The sequence below is a fragment of the Panthera leo genome, chromosome A3 (assembly GCF_018350215.1).
Source record: "Panthera leo isolate Ple1 chromosome A3, P.leo_Ple1_pat1.1, whole genome shotgun sequence".
In the NCBI taxonomy this organism is placed as follows: Eukaryota; Metazoa; Chordata; class Mammalia; order Carnivora; family Felidae; genus Panthera; species Panthera leo.
Window position 1 is genome coordinate 128,175,459 of NC_056681.1, and position 23,533 is coordinate 128,198,991.

At 39.8% G+C, this 23,533-nt stretch overlaps 1 protein-coding gene across 4 annotated transcripts in view; it reads left to right on the forward strand.

Annotated features, from left to right (window-relative positions):
* The window catches only part of NBAS (NBAS subunit of NRZ tethering complex), a 329,015-nt gene that overhangs the window by 34,109 nt on the left and 271,373 nt on the right, over positions 1-23,533 (forward strand). For all 4 annotated transcript variants that reach the window (XM_042933639.1, XM_042933641.1, XM_042933640.1 and 1 more), the window contains one exon: positions 18,138-18,276. In XM_042933639.1, the coding sequence (XP_042789573.1) occupies positions 18,138-18,276 (139 nt within the window). The remainder of the gene's footprint in view (positions 1-18,137; positions 18,277-23,533) is intronic.

The following is a 23,533-nucleotide window of genomic DNA, read 5'->3' on the forward strand; positions in this document are numbered from 1 at the left end:
TTGAAGATGGATGACTGCATTAAGGTTTCTGAATGAAAATTGTTACAGAGCAAGGCGTATGTTACATGTAAATGCCCTGTTGTGCCTGACAAAAATATTGCTAGGTTGTTTATTTTTTCCATTATGCAGTCTTTTCTTAAATGAAAGAAGCTGAAATATTCATCACATTTTTATTTATTTTTGGTTACTCTAGTAATGTGAGCCTGTGATATTTATCATCTACAAGGATTTTATAAATGTGAAATAAATCAGCCAGAGAGGAGTTGGAATAAATTGGTAATGTACAAACTCAAGGTTTTATGAAATTCATTGTTTTGCCTAATGCTGTGAGCACTGTTGAAGAAGAGAAATCGAGGTGGTAAATTGGGTGATATGAAACATAAGTTAATTGAGTAGCTTCAGGTTACCTGTATGGATTTGCTGATTTTGACCATTTTCTTCTTTACATGTCCTCACTGCCTAATGAATGTATTTTATCCACCTCTCTGCCTCCTTTACTGGTCCTGCTCCCCTTCTAGACCCACCCCAATACCTCCCTGCCTCCTCATTTCTATTTTTAATATTTGTTAATTTTGGCTTAGCTGGCACCTTGATTACAGCTAAGAGGAATTTCTTACCCCCTCTGCGTTCTTAGAGGGGACCGCAGTTGCTTTGAGTGCTGTGCTCATTGGTGGAGATTCAGATGTAGTGTGTCTCCTCTGGCTACGTCCAGTCTATTTTGGGAGTCCTATTCACAAATAAGGGTGCTCAGTATGAGTTGAGTTCAAATGGAAGACTTCATCTATTTTTAAATGACACCACTTTCAACAGCAATCACTTTTTTTTTAAAGTTTTGTTTCTAACTTCACTGTAAAATTTTTTAATTAAAAAAATTTTTTTAAAACATTTTTATTTATTTTTGAGAGACAGAGACCAAGCATAAGCAGGGGAGGGGCAGAGAGAAAGAGGGAGACACAGGATCCAAAGCAGGCTCCAGGCTCTAAGCTGTCAGCACAGAGCCGATGTGGGACTCGAACCCACAAACCGTGAAGTCATGACCTAAGCCGCAGTCCGATGCTTAACCGACTGAGCCACCCAGACGCCCCCACTGTAAATTTCTGTAAGCAAAATCTGATGTAGTCAACTTTGAATGTTGAAAAATTCCTTGATAACTACGCAAAGAGTGTTTGAATGTAACTTTTACTAGACTCTAGTTTACATCTCAACAGTGTCAAAAAGTCTCTGAGAACATGCCTTCTCCGACGCCTCAGAGAACCACCCATGCCTTGAATCCTTGATGACTCTTTGATACTGTTTTTGTGTGTAATTCGGTGATTTTTAAAGTAAATGTACATAATTGTGCAATCACTACTACAATCAGTTTTAGGGTATTTCCATTACCCCTAACTCTCTCTCCTGCTGGCAAGTTTCATGGAGTATAAATCATACTTCAGTAAAACTGTAATATATAAAGGATGAGTAAAAAAGAAAAAGAGACCCTTTAAACAAGACTTCATTTGAACCTTTTTTATATTAAGAAAGCGATTCATGTTTATGTTAAGAAAGATACTCCTACCGTCTGTGGAAAAAGAACCATGACTAATAATGTGTGTCACTGTTGTGCAAAGGAAGAATCCAAGCATTTGGACGATAATTTTTTTTTTCATCTTAATCAACTATTTTAGGGCAAATACAGTTTGAATAGAAGGAACTTGAAACAGCATTTACAGGGGATAATAAGCTATGGTTGCCTTAAAGTAGGTTACAGATTACAAGGACTCCAGTTGTAGAGTAGTTAGGTAACTGATGCACTGATTGGAGCTGCTGCTGTTTCGAGCGAGGCTCAGAGGTGGTATAGGGAGGCCGTGGTCTGCAGAAAGCTGTTCATTTCAGAGGAGACTGAGGAATACCTCTAAGTAATGGCATCCTGAAGTGTTAGAGGGCTATGCCTTATGCGCGTTGATGTGGTCATCTCATGTGGGCTTCTGATTTCCCCTAAACAAAACCTTAGCCGTTTTAAATACATGAACGCTTTATACCCATGGGATAAAGGCAGTAGTCCAAAAAAAAAAAAAAAAAGCTAGTACTTAGTGGGAAGTCCAAAATTTTGTGGTGTGATGAGTTCTCAGGTGACAGGATGGTAACTTCACTGGCACAAAATGGAAGGGAAAGAGTCTTGGACATAGATTGGGAAGGGGTTCAGCAGCATATGCAGAAGGGCCAGTCTCTTCATATATCACCTTTGGGAAAATGGAGGTGAGTCCCATAAATCTTTAAATTTGATCTTGTGAAGAGAGTAGTGTTGAGAGTTCCTTACCTTAAAGGTTTATCTAAGGGCTCAGGCAAATTTTATTTTCCTAGGAGGTATAAGTTTATTTAGACCTATGCGTCTAAATAGAACATTACATTGCTGTAATAGTGCCTGTCTTTCTGGTTCTTAAGGTCATATGTATTCTGTGAGAATCCAGGCATTGGTAAGTGAAAAGATACGCCGGGGCACCTGCGTGGCTCAGTTGGTTAAGTGTCTGACTCTTGGTTTCGGCTCAGGTCATGATCTCATGGTTTCGTGGGTTCAAGCCCCACGTCATGCTCTGTGCTGATGGCGTGGAACCTGCTTAGGATTCTCTCTTGCTCTCTCTGCCCCTCCCCCACGCACGCTGTCTCTGTCTCTTTCAAAATAAATAAACTTAGAAAAGATATGCTATATTGACAGCTGGAGGACCAGTTAGGTATAAATTGCGTTAAGAATTTTTCCTAAACTCTAGGTAAGATTAATAGCTTTATGAAAGATTGCTTCTAGAAAAGAATACTGTAGTTCTGATCATTGCTGATTATCTCCCACTGCAGTGAGAGTACATTTGGCCTGTGATAATGTACTGGCTATTGGCATTTGAGAGATTAATGTGCAGACTGTACCTGAGAAGTATGAATGTCAGTAATCGAGTTGACCTTATATTAAGGATTTTTTCATTTTACCTCTCAATTTCTCATTTCTCCAGCATGAGAAAAATCTCCTTTTTTTAAGTTCAGGTCAGTTTTTTTGAGGAGAAACGAAGGGTGCTGTTGTCTGTAGAGAAAGCTGCATTGTCTCATAGAGGTGAAAGCTTTTGGATGTGAATAAGGGACTCCTGAGCTTCACAGACTAAATTTTTTGGCTTTACAGGCACTTGTCTTCAGAGAGACAGGGAAATGGAGTGTCTTGGCTGTATCCTGTGATCTGTTTTCATCAGAATATGTTACAGATACGTAGTCATGTGTGACTCAGCAGTTTCTTGGTCCTTAGCAGCTTTCAGCTGGCTTTTTTTTTTTTTTTTTTTTAATCTTTATTTATTTTTAGAGAGAAAGAGAGACAGTTGCGAGCAGGGGGGAACAGAGAGAGGGAGACACAGAATCTGAAGCAGGCTCCAGGCTCTGAGCTGTCAGCACAGAGCCTGATGCGGGGCTCGAACTCACAAACTGTGAGATCATGACCTAAGCCAGTCTGACACTTGATTGACTGAGCCACCCAGGCGCCCCTGTCTTTTTTTTTTTTTTTTTTTTTTTTTTTAATGTTTATTTTATTTTTGAGAGAGAATGAGAGAGTGAGCAGAGGAGGGGCAGAGAGAGAGGGAGACAGAGAGAGAGAGAATCTCAAGCAGGTTCTGCACCACCAGCACAGAGCCCAATGTGGGGCTCGATCCCATGGACTATGAGATCATGACCTGACCTAAAAAAGAAGAGTCAGACACTTAACCGACTGAGCCACCCAGGTGCGCACCAAGCTGGCTGTCTCTTAAGTTGAAGACTTCTATGTTTGGAGATTCTTTGATAGGAGGGGCTCATCCCCTTTATGTTACAGTTACATAGGGGTGTCTGGGTGGCTCAGTTGGTTAAGTGTCCAGCTTCAGCTCAGATTATGATCTCATGGTTTGTGAGTTTGAGCCTAGCTTCTGGCTCTGTACTGACAGCTCAGAGCCTAGAGCCTGCTTCAGATTCTGTGTCTCCCTCTCTCTCTGCCCCTCCATCACTTGTGCTCCGTCTGTCTCTCCCTCTCTCAAAAATAAATAAACATTAAAAACAATTTATGTTACAATTATGTACAAAAAGGTCTTTATAAAAGATCTTTATAAATCTTTTACTTTAGTTATTGCCACCCTCCCCCCTTATAAGGACTACTCTACAATCCCTCTGCAAAGATTTACGGAAATGCAATTTAAAGAAGTAAGTTGGGCCTGATTGAATTTTTGCTTCTACTTGGAGCTATGATAGCTGTTGTGCCTTCCTCTTGGGAGTAGAGAGCTAAAAGAAGACTCTTTAGCTTATTTTATAGGAATGAAGGAGTGATGTTTAATTTTATTTTATCGACAAATAGAAAACTAAAAAAAATAAATGCTTTTCTGACATAGTAGAATGTGTAGTGGGTTAGGAGACAGGAGATCTCAATTCTGTTCTTGGTTCTACTGTTGAGCTGTGTAATCTCAAGGGAAGTCCTTCTTTCTGGACTGTTCTTTGCTGGCGCTGCACTGGGCACAGACAGTAGATGGTTTTATTAAGCTGCTCAAGTACCTTCGGTCTAGTGTAGACTACTACGGAGCATTTAACAGAGGAAGATTGTGGTAGGGACTTTAGTAGTAGGCATTAGAAATAGACCCATTGTCAGGGATACCTAGCAGTCCATGGGGCTCACTAGAGAGGGGAGCTAGGGTTCAAAGGGAGAACTTTTTTTCCTGAGAGAACAAGTTTGAGAAAGACTTTAATAATTAAACTACTAATGTTGGAGTAGAAGGTGAATTTAGTTTCAGAACCTGGGTAGTTCTGAAATCTGGATACAAGGTTAGGCATGAAATTGACCAGATGGGTGGATGCTGAACATACTGGGCTTTTGCAGAAGAGCTGCTTAAATCCATCCTAAGGATTGGGAGGGAGTTAAGTCTTCAGATGACTGTTGGCATCAGCTGTAGGTTGAGGGAAGGAAACAGGGTCAGGGACATCTGGGAAATCTAAATTATTAGTATTTCTATGGATATTCTGCTTGCTAGGCTAGTGGTTTTTAACGAGGTGTGGACAACAGAATCACTTATTGAGAATTAAAAAAAATGCGCATACGTAGGCTGTACCCTTGAAGGCTTGATAAGGTAAGGTGTAGGATGGGATCTCAGCATGTGTTAAAAGGCTTTATAATCCCCCATCCCTCTTGAGAACCTTTGCGCTAAAGCTCTGAAAGATTAAATAAAATGAATACAAGATATCCTTGCTTTTGAAGTTGTCCTAATGAAGGATAGGAATAAATTTCATTTTAGGTGTCTCTCCTCTCCATAGGCTGTGGCTGCTGGGAATACTGGATTGAGAAGTGCTCCGAGGCCAGATCTGAGCCTGTCAGGAGCTGACTGTGTAGGACATAGGTGTAGAAGTAACACAGCTCGGTGGTTTTATTCTCTTGTGTAGCCCCATGGGGTGCGGCAGGGGGAGAGAACGTACGAGTGTGTTTATTCTGTGCCTGTAGATATTCCTTGGAAGCCCCGTTGCGTGCCAGGCTGCTAAGGCATTGGTGGGGTGTAGGGATGACGAACAGGAGTAAAACAAAAGTTCGTGGAGCCTGATTTGATACCCGAACAGTTTTCCACCAGTTAGCAAGCATTTCTTTAGCAAGGTTACCCCAGTCAGTACTCTGGCTTTGTAGCCCCAGCAACTGAATTTTTCAGCTTACAGAGAGTATATCACCCTCAGGAACTAACCAAGCTCAAAAGATTGATGTTAATATTTATGTGGGTTTTTTTTATCAGCTAATTTTTTAAAGTTTATTTCATTTATTTATTTTGAGAGAGAGAGGGCACGTGTGAGGTGGGTAGGTGGGAGTGACAGAGAGAGAATCCCAGGCAGGCTCCGTGCTGTCAGTGCAGAGCCTGACCCGGGGCTCAGTCTCATGAACGGTTGAGATCATGACCTGAGCCAAAATCAAGAGCTGGACGCTTAACCAACTAAGCCACCCAGGTGCCCATAGCCAGCTTATCTTTGATGAAGGAGCAAAGGCAGTTCAATGGAGCAAAGACAGTCTTTTCAACAAATAGTGCTAAGTGACTGCACATCCACATGTAAAAAAAAAATCTAGACACAGACCTTAAAGTCTTGGCAAATATTAACTGAAAATTTAATATTTTATTTTGAAAATGAACTCCCATGAGCCAGGCCACTTGTCTCAACAGACCGATATGGAAAGCCCAAATATAATAAAAAATTTGTTCAGTAAGTACAGACAGAAAAAGGGCATTATAGACCTAGCTGAAGTGCCTGGATTTTTCCATGACTATGGTAAGAATAGCCTTTCCGGTAGAGCTGTTTTTCCCTCCTCCAGCTTTATTGAGGTAGAAGTGACAAAATTGTAAGGTATTTTTAAAGTGTGTAATGTGATGATTTGGTGTATGGATACATCGTGGAAGAATTCCCCTCGTCAATAAATCACAACAGCCATCATCTAACGTATTTGGCTTTTGCCAGTAGAACTTTTGTATCCAAATTCTACCTCCTAAGAGCGTGTTTGTTCTTTATATGCGTAGAACGTGTGTGCACGTGCATCGAAAAACCCACGCAGCATTGCCATCACTTCCCTACTCCCCAGTTTGGCCTGGGACAAGTTACAAGACCTGCACACCGGTGCATTCAGTCAAGAACATCTGCCTTTCCAAAAACCTGTGTGTGTCCCCTTGTACCTCTTATGACAGGGATCACCACTGTCACCTGGGCATCCGGGAAATTCGTCCATCTTACGTGTTATTTTCTATTCTGCTTACATTGTCTCTCCCAAAGTGTAACAGGTACATGTGTGGTGGCTTTAGGTAGGACATGCACAAGTCTTTATTTGATACTAATTTGTACAGAAAATCCATGATGTCAACAGAGTTGTGATTGTGACCAAGCTAAATTAAAAAGAAAAGCATGTTGACTTTAAATAAATGTGTTATAAATAATATTTTTTTGTGTGCCATAAATCATTGGAAAGAGGTACACTGGTGTCTGAAAATTTGGAAAAGTTAATTTTTTTTTCCCCGAGTGCTTATTACTAGTATATAGAAATACAATTGATTTATGTATATTGGTCTTGTGTTCTATAGCCATGCTAAGCCTGATTATTAATTCTAGTAGATTTTCAGTGGAGTCCTTTGGCCATTGTTTTTCTTACCTATTCTATATATTTTTATAGGCAACTTTAAGCAAACTCCAGTCAGCACTTAAATGTGTATGTGATATCTCCCAAATCTGTATCCCATAAGTCACTTGTAAGCCACACAGCTATTTATTCACCTGCTTACAGAACATCGTTTCTGGGGTAGCTAGCTCACAAGTTCCTCATATTCAATTATATTCTGTTAATCGCTTTTTACCTCCAAATGTGCATTTTCTCCTGTATTCCTGAATCTTGGTATATAGCATTTCTTCCAGGCCAGAACCCTGAGATTTGCTTTATTATTTTTTAATTTTTTAATTTTTTTACCTTTATTTATTTTTGAGAAACAGTGAGACAAAGCGTGAGCGGGGGAGGGGCAGAGAGAGAAGGAGACACAGAATCTGAAGCAAGGGGTCAGCACAGAGCCTGATGCGGGGCTCGAACCCACAAACTATGACATCATGACCTGAGCTGAAGTCGGACGCTCAACCGACTGAGCCACCCAGGTGCCCCTAATGTTCATTTATTTTTGAGAGAGAGAGAGAGGGAGAGTCAGAGAGAGAGACGAAGACACAGAATCTGAAGCAGGCTCCAGGCTCCGAGCAAGCGGTCAGCACAGAGCCTGATGTGGGCCTCGAACCCACAAACTGTGAGATCATGACCTGAGCCAAAGTCGGATGCTCAACCAACTGAGCCACCCAGGTGCCCTGAGATTTGCTTTAGATAATTCTTAACTCATTCTTACGAATCTTAACAACTTGATGATTATTTTTCTCTTCAATGTATTAAATCTGTCTCTGCCTCTTTATTTCTCCTGCCATCCTTCTAGCTCAGACACTCTCCACTTTATCAAGTGTGTTCCCTGCTTCCTGTCTGGTCTCCTCTAATTTCTTTTCTGTTGTGTTTCCAGCACGGAGTACAAGTCCGATATAAGTCTGATCACCTACTTAAAAATCCTCTAATTTCCTTTAGCCATTGAGATACAGATGTAACTCCTTAATTTAGTGTTAAAAGCCTTAAAATTTTTTTTTTTTTAATTTTTAAGTAATCTCCACACCCAACATGCGGTTTGAACTCAAAACCCTGAGATCAAGAGTCATATGCTCCACAGACTGAGCCAGCCAGATGCCCCAATGTATTAAAGGCCTTTTATAATTTGGTCTTTTAACCTCTCTAACCTTCTGCCACATCCCCTCATGTTTCTTTGCTCTAGACCAAGATTGGCACACCTTTTTTGTAAAGGACCACATGGTCTCTGATGTAACTATTCAACTCTTGCACTGCCGTGTTGAAAGCAGCCTTAACAATATATAAATGAATGAGCATGACTGTGTTCTAAGAAAGCTTTATTCACAAAAATAGGCAGCGGGCTGGATTTGGTCCAGGGACTGTAGTTTACTGACTCTTGCTCTAGATAACTCTAGACCTATATATATATATATTCTTAGATTTCTCAAAATGATTTTGTTCTTAAAGGTATTCGTGGTTCTTCTTTTTTCCTCTGCTTGGAATGTCCTTGTTTTTTGTTTTTTGTTTTTTTTTTTTTTCCTTCATTTATCTGCACCGGTCTTAGCACTGTATTATCAATACTTATCGCAATGCTTTTTTGCATGGAATATCAGTAGATTATGGTTCAGTTGTTAACATTTACTTGGCTTTGTTAAAGCATGAAAAAGGGGAGAAGCAATACTGATGCACTGGAATATAAACTCCATGAGGGCAGGAACTTTGTGTTATTTGTAGCTATTTTTTTCAGAGTTTAGAATGTGTCCTGGTGCATAGGGTGCTCAATGAGATATTTGTTGAGTAAATGAATGAAAGCCTGGGAATGGAAGAATTAAAATGTAAGAGCTCAGGTTAAACAACTATATGAATGGAAGGCCTGAAACAGGTTTTTTCAAGCCTTTTTTAGGTGAAATCACAGCCCCATTACCCCATGGGACTGTAAATTCCTTCAGGGCAGGGAAAATTTGGTTTCCCTACGAAGCATTTCTTACACTGCTAGCACAGTACCTTGAAAAATGAAGGCGCTTCCTGAACTGATACTGAATTGACTAAACCTGAAGGTATTAAGGTTATAATTGAAAAATGTTAGAGTCTTTATGGACTACCAGATATTTATTGAATTTCAATCTTCAATCCAATAAGATGGTATTATAGCTGCTTTTGTATAGTTGGAGAAACCAAAGCTCTGAGAGGTTAACAGTGTCTCCTAGGATGATACAACTCTACGTGGTAAACTCGGGTCGTCTGATACTCACACTCAGTAAGCTTTTCTCTGTACCAGAGCCTAGAAAACCATGGGCTGTGGGCCAAATCTGACCTGCTTTAAGGTAGCTTATCAGCCAAGAATGGATTTTACATTTTAAAAAATGTTTGGAAACCCCCCTCCTCCCCAAAGTTTTATGATCCATGAAAATTATAGGAAGTTCAAATTTCAGTGTCCACAAATAAAATTTTATTAGAACTTTGTAATGCTTTTTTTTTTTTTTTTTTAACATGTTGTCTGTGCTCTTTTGTACTGTGACTGAGTAGTTGTGAAAGAGACCATTTATGGTCCACAGAGCTTAAAATATGTGTTCTTTGGCTTTTTATAGAAAATGTTGGCTGACCTCTGTTCTATGCCATCCAACCATCTATCTCAGTATGGGTTCAGTTCTGCTTGAAAGATATGAAATAAAGAGTATTGAACTTTATATATTTCCTCACACCTCTTGATTTTGAATTATTATAAATTGTGTTTTAAGGAGTTTATAACCAGGTACCCCTCAATTTTAAATATATTAAATGCCTAATTATTAAACTGTAGGAAAATGTTATGATTTTTTGTTACTAAACCAGTCTTTTATAGTGTTTTTCCTATTGAAGAAAAATTCTCATTGTTTTGCCTTTAAAAACTAACCATTCATTAAAATTAGTTTTCTGTGATCATCCTTAAGCGTGCCATGCTTCATAATTTGATTTCTAGTGAGCCATGTCCTCCAGAGCTCCGATCATAGATTCAAACATCATACAAAGCTGCGTTCTTAAAGTGTGGTCTCTGCACCAGCAGCATCAGAATCACTGGGGGAGATTGTTAGATACTCAGATTCTTGGACTCCATCCCAGGCCAACTCGATTAGACCTCTGGAGGTGTTCACTGTTTTTAAGAGCGCTCTAGGTGATTGTGATGCATACGAACGTTTGAAAACCACTGCTGTTGAATGAGTTCCAATTATGTGTGTTTTCTTCCTATAAGCTCTTAATCTAATAAAGAGATCAGCGGAATCTTAAATTTTGAAGTAGTAAAGGTTTTGAAATGAAGAATGTGTAAGGTACACTGAAGATGAATTAAAATGAGGGGAACATTTTCCATTATCCCAAGAGAGGAGTGACTTCTAGCTGTGAAGCAGTAGGTTACAATTCTTGAGCCCTTATTTTGACAGGCATGATCTTAGGCGCTTTAAAATTTTGAGAGCTGTAGTGTTTTTCTTCCTTCTTCCCTTTCTGTGGGTTGTATGCCACAAGCCCACCGGTCACTGGACCGAGCATATACAGCTGTTTCTCCTATTTCAAACTTCCTTCCTCCGCTTTCAGAAGTTTTGAGCCACTAGATGGCAGATTCTTTCAACAATTACAGATTGAAGGACCTTCTTAATAAACGATTTACAATTCTTCTTGGAAACAATTTGTGGTGTCACATGTGGGGTGATGCCTAGGGACACGCATTCTGTCCCCAGCTGCCTTTCCTCACATGGCCTTGACCACCCCCGTATCACTGCCCCTTGTTCTGCTCGGCCACCGCCTTTACTCCTGCTCATTTAATTCACCTCTTCTTGTGTTTTTGGCTCCATTTGTCACAGTTTATTTTTGTTGTCCGATACCTGTGTTCCTGCTCTGAGTTTGAGCCTGTTAGGATGTCAGAGCCGGGGAAGAGGTTCATCCGTCATTTGGTTCAGCCCCTTCATTTCTCAGGTGGGAGAGCTGAAGCCCGGGGAGGTTAAGCCAAGGACAAGGACTGTGTCTTATTTATCTTTGTTCCTTGTAGTGCTTTGCACATAGCGCACAGATAGATGTGTTTTGCGTGAAACAATTGTGGTAAATGCTATGAAGGAGGCACATCCAATCTCTGTTCCTAAGTGGCTCCGAGTTTGCTAATGGAGGCGTGATTTAAATAACTTCTGGTAGAGAAGGTAAGGTGGAAGGTGGCAAGTGCCCAGAAGGGAGCAAGACAAACTATTCTGTCGTGTTCAGGACCCCTTTGAACTTTCTCTCCCCCTCCTGCTTCCCTTTTTATAGGCTAGAAGCACACACTGCATTCATTGTTCTCCAGACACCGTTTCACAAACGACACTCTGCTTTTTGACATTGAATTCCCAGGGCTTGGAATGTTCTTTACCTGATCCCTTTATTCGGGAAATTGTTTAAAAGATAAACTTTTCACTGTGAAGCCTTCCTTGGCTCCTTCCTCCACGTACTGTCCTTTTGGCTGTCTTTGTACCTCCCTCCGAGGTCTTTGAAGAGGTCCTGTGCTGCAGTGGTTTGTGTTGACTTGTCCCTCCCCGCTCCCCCCCCCCCCCCCCACCTCCGCCCCCCAGGAGTGGGGCCGCTCATTTTCATTCCTGCAGATCAGTGTACCTCCAAGGCCAGCAGAGGAAAGCAGGTGGGAATCGAAAGCACGGCCCTAAGAGCCACCCCGTGCTCGATGCTGATGAACTGGGAGATACTGTAACACTACAAATGGATTCCAAGAAGAATTATAAACGGTTCATCACGAACCTTCTTCAGTTGCTTGCCATAATTCCATATTCCGCATTGCTTAGCACACAATTTGCATTTAGTAAATATTGATGGGATAACATCACATAGTTACTTTGTTGCAGAGGTACTGGAATCTGATGCCTGATACCTAGACCTATGATATTCCCATTTTCCACAACATTTTGAGGTTGAAGATTACTGGGAAGGTCAGTCTTTCTCTCCTTTTTGTCAAGAAGTACAGTTACAATTCCCACACATCATGTGCTTTAATCTAGAGAACTTAATTTGCACTGTAGAAAATCTGTTTTGCTTTATGTTTTTATAGAAAAATTTTAAAACCATTACTTCAAAATATGATTCTTAAAGTAAGCACTTAAGCCAAATATCCAGTATATTTAAGGAAGTATTCTGAGTGGAGGAATTCACTGGAACAGAACAATGTTAATGCTGTAAATTATTTTCTAGAGTATTATCTGTGTGCGGGCTGACTTCTGCAAAAATCTAACGATCCTTTCAGCAGTAAATCACGGAATGCTTAAGCTATAACCGTTAATGTATGAAAACCTCTAAATGCCACAAAGTAAATGATACGCTGATTTTATTTTCAGTATTTGCCTAGACTTGTGGGTGGGTGTTATGTGCTAAAGCCAGTTTACTGCATTTTCTTTCCTGGACTTCACTAACTGGCAAAATTTATGTACATGATTTGGGTATCTCGATGTTCCTGTTTTTAAGTTAAAGAGAAAAGTACGGAGAATGAGGTCATGAATACCTAAGTATCTACTACTCAGAGTTAACAAATACTAACGTTTTCTTTTTTACTTAAGGGGTGTGTGTGTCCATGTACATACACATACATGAGTAAAAGAGACAGTACAAACAGAATTCCCCAAATTCCCTCCTTCCATTCCTTTGTCTCCTCATCCCTTTCTAGAGGTAGCTGCTCTCAAGATTTTGGTGCATGCCTCCCCCCCCCCCCCCCCCCCCCCCCCCCGTTTCTTTACCTACCGTTATCTACGTATCCATTCTATTGTTGTTGTATATGTTTTCCTGAATAATTTGTTGAATTTATCCATTCCTTTTAAGCATTTAAAATACATCTAATTCTCCTGCATTATAAATAGTGCTGCACAAAATCTTCTTTTACCATGAGATAAGTATACCTGTACAAGAATTTCTCTAGAATGTCCTTAGAACATAGTTTATGGGGTTGTCAGGTATGTCTTTTTGTTAGGTTTGCCATATCATTCTCCAAAATGATCGTTCCAATTTGAAGCTTCACCAGTACTTTAACTGTGTTCTTAAACATTCTCTGTATTTTACTCATTTTTTATTTTAACGTATCTGTGGCCAACATGGAGATTTGAACTCACAATGCCAAGATCAAGAGTCACATACATGTCCTACCAGCTGAGCCAGCCAGGCACCCCTAAATCTGCATTACTGACTTTTGGATTTCTCCTTTTGTGACTTGCTTAATGCTTTGTCCATTTTTGTTTTGGGCTGATTATGGGAGATCTATATACATTCTTTGCTAATACTCTGTTACTTTTGTGGGTTCATCTGGTGTGTGATTTATCTTTTCATTGTATAAATAGAAATTTAAAATTTTTTAAAAATTTTAATTTTTTTTTAGAGAGAGTAGCAGGGGAGGGACGGCGGTGGGGAGAGAGAAGAGAATCTTAAGTGGGTTCCACGCTCAGCATGGAGCCTGATGTGCGGCTCAATCCCACAACCCTGGAATTATGATCTGAGTCTAAATCAAGAGTTGAACGCTCAACCGACTGAGCCACCCAGGCACCCCTGTAAGGTTTAGGTGTAATATGGTGGAATTTGAAGGAGAATGTCTTAATGACCCCAGGTAGGAAAGTATTTGCAGATGAAGACGCACAAAGCACAGCTCACAAAGGGAACGATTAGCAGTGAGAACGGAGTTAGCTTTTCTTAGAACTGCTCACTCTCGTGTAAGTTTTAGATTTGTCTACTTTTAGTATGTGTTCAGTCCCATGAAAAATTCTGTTGGGATTTTATTTGAAATTGCATTCAATTTATAGATGAAGAATTGACTTCTTTCAGGTATTGAGGGTGTGTCAAAGAACATGGTATTTTTCTCTGTATTCATGGCTTTTAGTCTTTCATAAATAGTTTGAAATTTTTTTCTTAACACTTTCCTTTATCAGATTATCGGCTTAGCCTTGTTTAGTTCTGTCTTTATCAGTGAATCCTCCCCTTCCCCCATTTTCTCCCTCCCCGCTGTGGCCTTGACCTTTCCCCTTTTCCCTGCCTCATCTTCTCACACCTCGCTGCCGGAACCAGCAAGCTTGGGGACTGGCAGGGGGAAGTGGAGTTGTTCTGGCACCTTTCACTGTGCTACTTAAGGAGAAAGTTGGAGCTTTAAATTCAGTTACTCAGGAAACATTTATTCTGTATATTGTGCTGGGCTGGGCCTCAGACTTCTTTCTTTTTCATTGACTGTTTTCATTCAAGTTACATGGTTTTATCATCTAGTGAGGACAGTATGTGATTAGTTCCATCATTCTGCCTCTTTTTCCACTTACTCCTCAATTAGGCATTAATGGAGAAAAGGTTTGGAAGCAGGTATTGAATCTCTTTTGTTTTATTTATTTATTTATTTATTTATTTATTTATTTATTTATTTATTTATTTTTTGAAGTTGGCTCCATGCCCAGTGAGGAGCCCAGTGAGGAGCCCAGTGCAGTGCTTGAACTCATGACCTCGAGATCAATACCTGAGCTGAGATCAAGAGTTGGACACTTAACTGACTGAGCCACCCAGGCGTCCCTGGATCTCTTTTGTTCTTAATGGAGTTTGCATGTAGCCAGTTTGATGTATACATGGCTATATTTCTCAAAAATCATGGCGAGGACATGTCTTCTAGCATGAAGAACAAGAGATAAGAAATCTGAGATTTCAGTTAGCTCTGTATCTCCCTCTTCAGTAGTCAGGCAACTTAGTTTTATACATATACGTGTGTATGTATACATATTATTATTTTTTGATTGTCAAATGATCCTCTATTGAAAAATTTTCCTTTGTAGTTCTTACTAGTGGGGCATTCCACTGCACCACTGTTCATGCATCTCTGATGTCATGAGGGTGGTGGCCATGAACATTGTCCCCCATAGACTGGACAGTCCCTAGGATCTCTCGAATGGTTCCAGAAAGTTCTCTGGCTAAAGAATGGTGCTGCATCTGTCAGGCAATGTTCACAATCTCGTCAAAAGTGATACTTCTGCTGTGCTTAACGTTTTTCTGCTTCTTTCTCTCTCTTGGTGGTTCCTTGAGGGCTTCGATAATCAGGGAAGAGGCAGAAGGTACCATTCAATCCGGGTCTGTCTATTCTGAATGGTCAGTTTCATCGTCAGCCTCAGACCCTTCTGATCACAGGTTACCCTGGAGATGTCATCACCAACCTTTTTTTGGAGACAGACTCGGGGCAGTCTTGGGGGTCAGGGCAGATGTGGCACTGACTTCCCCACTGGTGTACCTCAGGTATACAACTTAGATCTTACTGGGATTGAATTTAGGTGGTGTGGTGGAGGCGGCTGGTGTCGGATGAACCCGGATTCTGGATGACTGAAGAGAGTTGCACCTTCGCCTCCTCCAAGCCGAGAGCCAAAAACTGTGTATATTTTTTATCTGAAAATTAGATGTGTCCCCTCCGTGACATAGTAGTGCAGAGTAAATAATAATATTGAATCCCTTGAGAAAAGAATTCTACTGTTGTTAATATAAATATATATGTTGTACACTGAGCAGAGGAAAATTATTTTAGTTATCCTGGTCTTTTGGGAATTTGTTGAATTCTTAGTGTTTTTACGTTTATTATAATGATAGGTTGCTAATTTTTAAAGATAGGTTTTATGAAAAACACGTTTTCTGTTTCAAAAAACACTGAGATTGTATTCAGAAATATTAATATTCAGGATTACCTGTTTTGTTTCTGTTTAGTCAGAGGATTTTTTAAAAAGTAATCTCTATGCCCAGTGTGAGGCTCAAATTCACAACCCTGAGATCAAGTGTGGAGGTTCCTCAAAAAATTAAAAATAGATCTACCCTAGGACCCATAAATAGCACTGCTAGGAGTTTACCCAAGGGACGCAGGAGTGCTGATGCATAGGGGCAATTGTACCCCAACGTTTATAGCAGCACTTTCAACAATAGCCAAATTATGGAAAGAGCCTAAATGTCCATCAACTGATGAATGGATAAAGAAATTGTGGTTTATATACACGATGGAATGCTACGTGGCAATGACAAAGAATGAAATCTGGCCTTTTGTAGCAACGTGGATGAAACTGGAGAATGTTATGCTAAGTGAAATAAGTCCTACAGAGAAAGACAGATACCATATGTTTTCACTCTTATGTGAATCCTGTGAAACTTAACAGAAGACCATGGGAGAGGGGAAGGGAAAAAAAAAAAAAGGGAGGGAGGGAACCAAACCATAAGAGACTCTTAAAAAATGAGAACAGTCTGAGGGTTGATGGGGGTGGGAGGGAGGAGAGCATGGGTGATGGGAATTGAGGAGGGCACCTGTTGGGATGAGCACTGGGTGTTGTATGGAAGCCAATTTGACAACAAATTTCATATTAAAAAATATAATAAAGTAATCTCCACGCCCAGTGTGAGGCTCAAATTCACAACACTGAGATCAAGAATCGCATGCTCTACTGTTGGAGCTAGCCAGGCACTCCCAGAGGTTTTTTTTGTTTTTTGGTTTTTTTTTTTTTTTTTTTTTTTTTAAACAAAATGACTTTTGAAAAAAATTTCATTGTGGAATATTTGAAGCGTGTTCATAGAGACAATATATTGACTTCCTTGTGCCTGTCATTCAGTTTCAACAGTCAACTCGTGGCCACTCTTGTTTCATAGGTATATCCCTGGTCATTCCTTCACTCTTTAAGTAAATCCTTTTGATACGCCAACTCTAAAGAGCCTTTTAAAGTGTTGTTTTCGTTTACCTTGTATTTTCTATGCAGAAACTCAAGTTTTTTAAGTTTTGCTGTTTCTATGAACATGGTCTAGAAAAAGGTAAGGACTAATTTGTGTGATGAAGTACATCCTTTTTTTGACAAAATGGGAGCCTGGTGACAATATGAGTGTTTTGCGTTAAAGGGAGCTGATAATTATTTTCTGTCATTTGGGACAGTGGTAGATCATGTTGGGGCAGTGTTACATGGACAAGACCAGTGAAACTGTGACTTCTCTTTTCTGTTCGTGTTCCACTTTATTGTCATTGGGAACAATGAATAATTCACTGGTAGGTGTAGTGCTTCCTTTAACTTATCATAATTTTACCTTTAAACATTTTTTTTTTCCAATAGATGATTATAATGCCTGTTACATAGTTCTCGGCTAGATTTAGTGAATGCTGTAACTTTAAAAATCATGACTGTTGGTGCTGACTCCAGTTAAAAATACTCTATTGCATATTTGAAAGTTGCTAACAGAGTAGATGTTAAAAGCTCTCATCACAAGAAAAAAAACGTGTAACTGTGTATGGGATAGATATTAACTAGCTATGGCGATCATTTCACAGTATATACAAATTTTGAATCCTTATGTTGTACACCTGAACTAATATGCTGTGTATCATTTATATGTCAATAAAAACATCATGACTGGTTTTCATTATTAATGAGTTTAGTCTGTGTCGTGTCACAGTCTTTTAACTTCTAGTATATGTCAGACTGTTTGCCCTGTGGGCAGCTTGCCTCTTGTTCACAAAGTAGAACAACTGGAGGAAACAGATCATAACGTGTATGGAAACTACCGCATCGTCTTGTTTCAGTGTCGTTATCACTGTAGAGTACTGTCCTATCCACAGCACTTTTGGCTGTCATCCCTAACATCTGTAATTGTGTCTTCACTGTGCATAATGCTGTGATGAATATACCTATATCTGGGTGTGGGACGCATCTGGATATGAAGTTTATTGGTGTTGATACAGACCATTTCTTCAGTGTTCAGGGGCCAACCTTAAAACATTTTTACTCTTTCTTTAACATTCCCATCTGGATTTCAGGTACTTGAATGTTTAAGCCTTACCTCTGTATAAGTGAAGGTGGAATTCTAGGTGAAAAACCATCTGGTTTTCTTCTGGTTGTTTCTTCTAAAATATTTTACTTCTGGGTTTAGTATATAGCAACTTTTATTTCAGTTTTGTGAAGGTGACTGTTTCTGCTCTCCTTGTTTTGATGTCCTCTTACTCATATTACAATTTATCAGTTTTTTTTATTTTTCTGTTTTCTAGACTTTTACTCGTTGGTGGATGCGAAACTGCTGAAGTGGGCATATCCAAAGCGTCTAGCTATGGCCTATCTGCCTGGAGAGTTCTTTCAGGATCGCCTTATTATAAGCAGGTTACTAATGGTGGAGACAGGGTCACTGCAGTAAGTATTAGTTATGGCCTTTCACTTTGCTAATAGAGCTTAGGCAGGAGAGGAGGAAATAATTTGTCTTGGATGAGGAAGGTGACTTTGTGTGAAATTTTGGTACTCCTTCCAAACATCAAATTTATCTAAAGCATTTTGTGTTTAACTTGGTCTCATTTTTAGTAACGGTATTAGCAGATGTTAGAAGAACAACAGTAGTCCTGTTACTTACATTTGCTTATTTAAACGTCAACGTTCATTCCACGTGTTTGCTGTGCTGGCGGCTCTTCTGAGTGCTATTGTATGTATTAGCCCACTTAATTCTCCCCCACTTTTTGAGATAGGTATTGTTACTAGCCTGTCTGTTGATGGCAAAAGTAAAGCGTAGTTAAGTAACTACCCTGGGTCACCGAGCTAGCAAGTGGCAGAATACAACAGAAGTTCCCCTGTTCAAGATTTCACCACCATGGTACACTGACATTTTCGTCTGTGTTCACCTGGGTGATAAACCTGGCCATTCATTCATTTGTTGTACAGCAGAGTATTCTGGTGTGCTGGAATAGTCAGTATAGGCTAGGTTCTGCTGTGATAATAAAAACAGTCACAGAGACGAAAACTCCTGACATTTCTGTGTTTTATCGGGTAACAACTCATCCCTTATTTGTGGCAGAGCCTGCTCTTGGTGCCATGACTCCCCTGAACAGTTTGTTCCAAGTGATGACCGAAGAATACACAGAGGCTGGTGACCTCTTGAGGTTCCACTGTCTCAGTTTGTAGAAGAGGGAAAAGAGGGCTAAAAGGTGGAACTTTTTAAACCAGAACTGCTGTTACTTCTGCTCACAGTGCATGCGTTCTAACTAATCATATGGCCCTTCCTGCCTGTAAGGGGCCTGAGAAATTGTTTTTTCTGTGTATCCAGAAAGCCAAGAAAAATGAGATAGTAGTGAATAATTTATCGGCCATATTGACCACCCTGTAATGTTATATATCTTGGTTATTTATGTAAACTGCAAGAAATCAAACACTTGATCAAAATTATGTATCCTGTTCTTAGCACAGTGCCTCCTTTCCAGTGGCTGCTCAGATATTTTTTCCAGTAGGGAAGAAACCAAGAAATTAAAGTAAAGCACAGTATAAGGGAATGTGTCGTGTTGTTTTTTCCTATAGTGAATGTATTTGTCCTGTTAATTCTGTGTTAAGATACACTGATTTTAAAATAATACCCTAAAACCATGAATGGTTAAATGTCTGGTGTTAAAAAGGAACTAATGAAGAAATGCTTTTAAAAGAAAATCTTAAGCAATTATTGTAAGCTCCCATTCATTTTTTTCTTTAGTTCTCAGCATATTCCGAAGTATGTTATTGTGAATTGAGCTCAACAAAGTAGGGTTGGGTATGTGGTTTTTTTTTTTTTTTTTTTTTTTTTTTGGTGAGAAAGAGAGGGTGAGTGAGGAAGGGAGAGGAGAGAGAGAGAATCCCATGAGGGGCAGAGAGAGAGAGAGAGAGAATGAGAATGAGAATGAGAATGAATCCCAAAGTAGTGCTTGGACTCATTACCTGTGAGACCATAATCTGAGCTAAAGTCGGATGCTTAACTGACTGATCCACCCAGGCACCGTTTGTTTTTGTTTTTTTTTTTTAATTTAGTTCAACTTAGTGGTTTATGTGACACTAGACCCTGTATCTGGTTGTATTTCTGGATGAGTTTATAATCGAGGACTGTTTTTTGTGCTGTTCCTTCCATGTGCTACCCTCTACTTATGCTAGTTCCTGCCTCTTCTCCTGCGGGACCCAGAGGAGTCCGGATTGGGGTTTGGTAGCCACACTTCACAGATAAGGAGCCTAAGATCTCATGACTAAAAATAAGGAACACAGGTGGAACGGATCTTCTAGACTCCGTTGAGCGCCTTCCCCCACTCCCCGTGTGAGATTATGCCCGTCTCAGTGGCACTGTCAGATTTGTCTGTGATTATCCCATAATTCATAAAGGGGTAAGAGTTGCTTCAACATATTATTTCGTTTTTGCAGGAAGTTCTTCCTGTTTGTCTTGATGTAGTTCATACCCAGCTTGTAGTTTTCTATGTGAGATATTCAGGGCAGATCTTGGAAAGAGTTTGAACAGCTTTGGCTCTTGAATCTAAGTGTGATGTCTGCAGCTTATTTTTTAAATGGTTTAGTCAAAACCATAATTTAAAAGATGTGTATACACACACATAGATAAAGCACACATAGATAAATGGCAAAGCATCAATAACTGGTGAACCCAAGCGAAAGGTATACTGGTGTTTCTTTGTACCATCACTTGCGCTTTTCAGTAGCTATGAAATTTGTCAAAGGTTGAGGGGCAAAAGAGAAAATATAGGCTAAGTGTGGAGGATACAAGGAGAGATGAAGTAGGCGAACTGTGGAGGTCCGTTTCAGGTCAGTATAATCGAGCGCATATTTGTGACAGAGTGGTCTGGGAGACGAAGAGTCACAGAGTGCTCTCGCATACCGTGAAACCTCTTTTCACCTTGGCTTCTTTGAATTCTCTTGTGCTTTCACTTTGCTCCTCACTGAAGTATTGAAATCTGCTTTGCTATGGCCCTTCCCTCCCCAGCCTGAAGCTTTGGTATGGCAGTCTCTTAAAAGAAAATTGCCCGTGCCCTGACAGAATAAGTGGGGAAAAACATTAAATTGCAAATTGAATGCTCGGCTGTATGATTCATTTCTTCGAAGGGTATTTTAATTACGTTAGTGGCTCTTAAATATGTCTTGCAGCTAAATGTCCAGGCCTTCTACATAGCCTGCCCCTACCTCAGAGTAATTTGAGTTTTGGGATTAGTTCCTTTTGTCAGGTGGCAGATACTGTCCTCATCGAACTTGTTTGTTTAAGGTTGCTATTGTGTTCGGGTGGATATTGACTAAAAAAATGCTGCTGACACATATATTCTAGTCTCTCACAAGGCTGCCAGGTTGTAAAAGAGACGGTGCAAGATTCAATATGTGCATTGACCAAAGTTTCAAATTAATGTTGGGTAGTTTTATTTATTCATTTGTTCAACGTGGAGTCACTGCTGGGTGTTAGGAATAGAGAGGTAGCAGCCCTCAAGGGGTTTACTGTATGGGAGGATATAGCTGTGTCCACAAATAGAGGCAGTAAGCTATAACAGACAGCAGGTTTGAATTCAGTAACTGGGAGAAACGAAAGAACCCAGACTCGGGAGTCAGAAGTCCGGGATGGGAATTCTGCCTCAACACTTTACACTTCTGTAGGTAAGGCTTTTGCGACAATTAGATGAGGTAATATATTTGAAGGCACTTGAGAAGCCATACGGTGATCTAGAGTGTTCATTGTTATTATGTTTGTATTTTTAAGATGAGAATTTTAGAAAAAGTATGAAAAGGAACAAAACTAATTTTTATGTTATTGCTATGCTGCTTTTTTGGTAAAGGCTGTTGTGGAAGGGACACAGGCTGTTTGGAAACCCGTTTCTCTGAGAAATCCTATTTCCCTCAGAATATAGAAGTGATCAGAGGAATGTCTTCATAAGACCCCACCACCTGCCTGCATCTGTACCTCTTCTGTCGTTATCGACAGACAAAGACAAACTGTCCTTGTACTGGCTACGGCCAACCCATCTGTGTTTCCACCAGATCTCACACTTGTTCATGGAAGAATATTTTTCCTATACCATGAATTGTGCTGTCTGTTTGACTTATCAGCGTACAACATGCTTTTATTTTTCCATCATAAAAACTATTTTTTTGTTTGCCTTTGGGGGATCTAGACCCCACTAAATCCTGCTACCACCCCATTTATTTCCCTTTCTTTAACATGTTCTAGAGTCGTCTATACTTGCACTTCCTCTTTCTTTTCTCTCTTGAATTTGAATTCTGTTGCATGGGGATTTACTTCCATCATTTCACTGAAATACTCCTATTGATGTTATCAGTGGCCTCCAACATTTTACCCATGCATCAGTTTTATTGGTATTCTTTAATCTCTTCTAATTGCTTCTACAAAAATCAGTTTATTTTCCTTTCTTCCTTTCTGTTCTCTGCCCTTTTTGTGCTACTGCTACTTTGACAAAACACATAATATTTGCACATTAGTTTCTACCTTGATCCTCACCTTTCTTTCGTGTCTTAGATGTCCATTTCTGATTCAGAATGCTGTCACTTCTTGTTTTGAAGTGTTCCCAGTCATCTCTTGGTTGGATGAAACTATCTTCTGGTAGATGTGTGTGTGTGTGTGTGTGAGTGTGTGTTTGTACACATGTGCTCTTTAAGATCTTATTTTTAAGTAATCTCTACACCCAACATGGGGTTCAAACTCAGCCTGGGATCAAGAGTTGCACGCTCCACTGACTGAGCCAACTAGGCGCCCCTCTTTTAGAAGATGTTTTAAGACGGGCTCATGGGGAAAGAGTTCCTTAAATTCTTGTATGTTCAAAATTGTTTTCTAGTAGTCTAGTATTTGAAGGAAAACGTGTGGATATAAAATCCTTAGTTTACCCTTTCTTTCAAGGAACTTAAAAAACAAAAAACAAAAAAACCCACTACTCCATTATTGCTTTGCTTTGTATGTGGAATATGAAAATTCTCACTGAAGTTAAATCATTTTCCTTACAAAGGGAATCATACAAATAATATACAAATGTTATTTGGCCATTATACTTGAAGGCCTTGAGGATTTTTTTTTTTCAGTCTGAAATTTAATAGCTTTCCTAGAATATTTCTCAGAGTTGATTTTTCTGGGTTAATTTTCTCAGGGAATCCCCATTGGCTCTTTCAATGTATATATCTTTTTCTATTTCTGGCAAGAATTCTTGGATTATAATTTTGACAGTGGTTTTAGATGATCCCTTTGCTACCTTCCCTCATCTGTCCTGCCTTGACCCTGCAGTATTTTTTCCATCTGCTTTTGCTCAACACCAGGCCTGGTAGTAGGCGTCATGGGGACATGGGGGTTGGCAGGAGCAGTGGAGATGACACCCTGGGATTTGGTGTTTTTTGTCTTTCTTACTTACAGTTATTTTGAAGTTTGTCTTATCTTCTGTCTTCAAGTTAAGGTGAGGACATGATTTTCATATAGATTTATTTTCTACTCCACCCCCCCCCCCCCGCCCCACTTTTTTTTCTTCAAGTAAGCTCTACACCCAGTGTGGGGCTTCAGTTCATGACCGTGTTCTACTGACTGAGCCAGCCAGGCACCTCATATTTTTCCCTTCTTTTTCTTTTTTTGTTGGAGGAAATATTGGGAGATATGGAGCTAAGCCACCACTGATGGCTT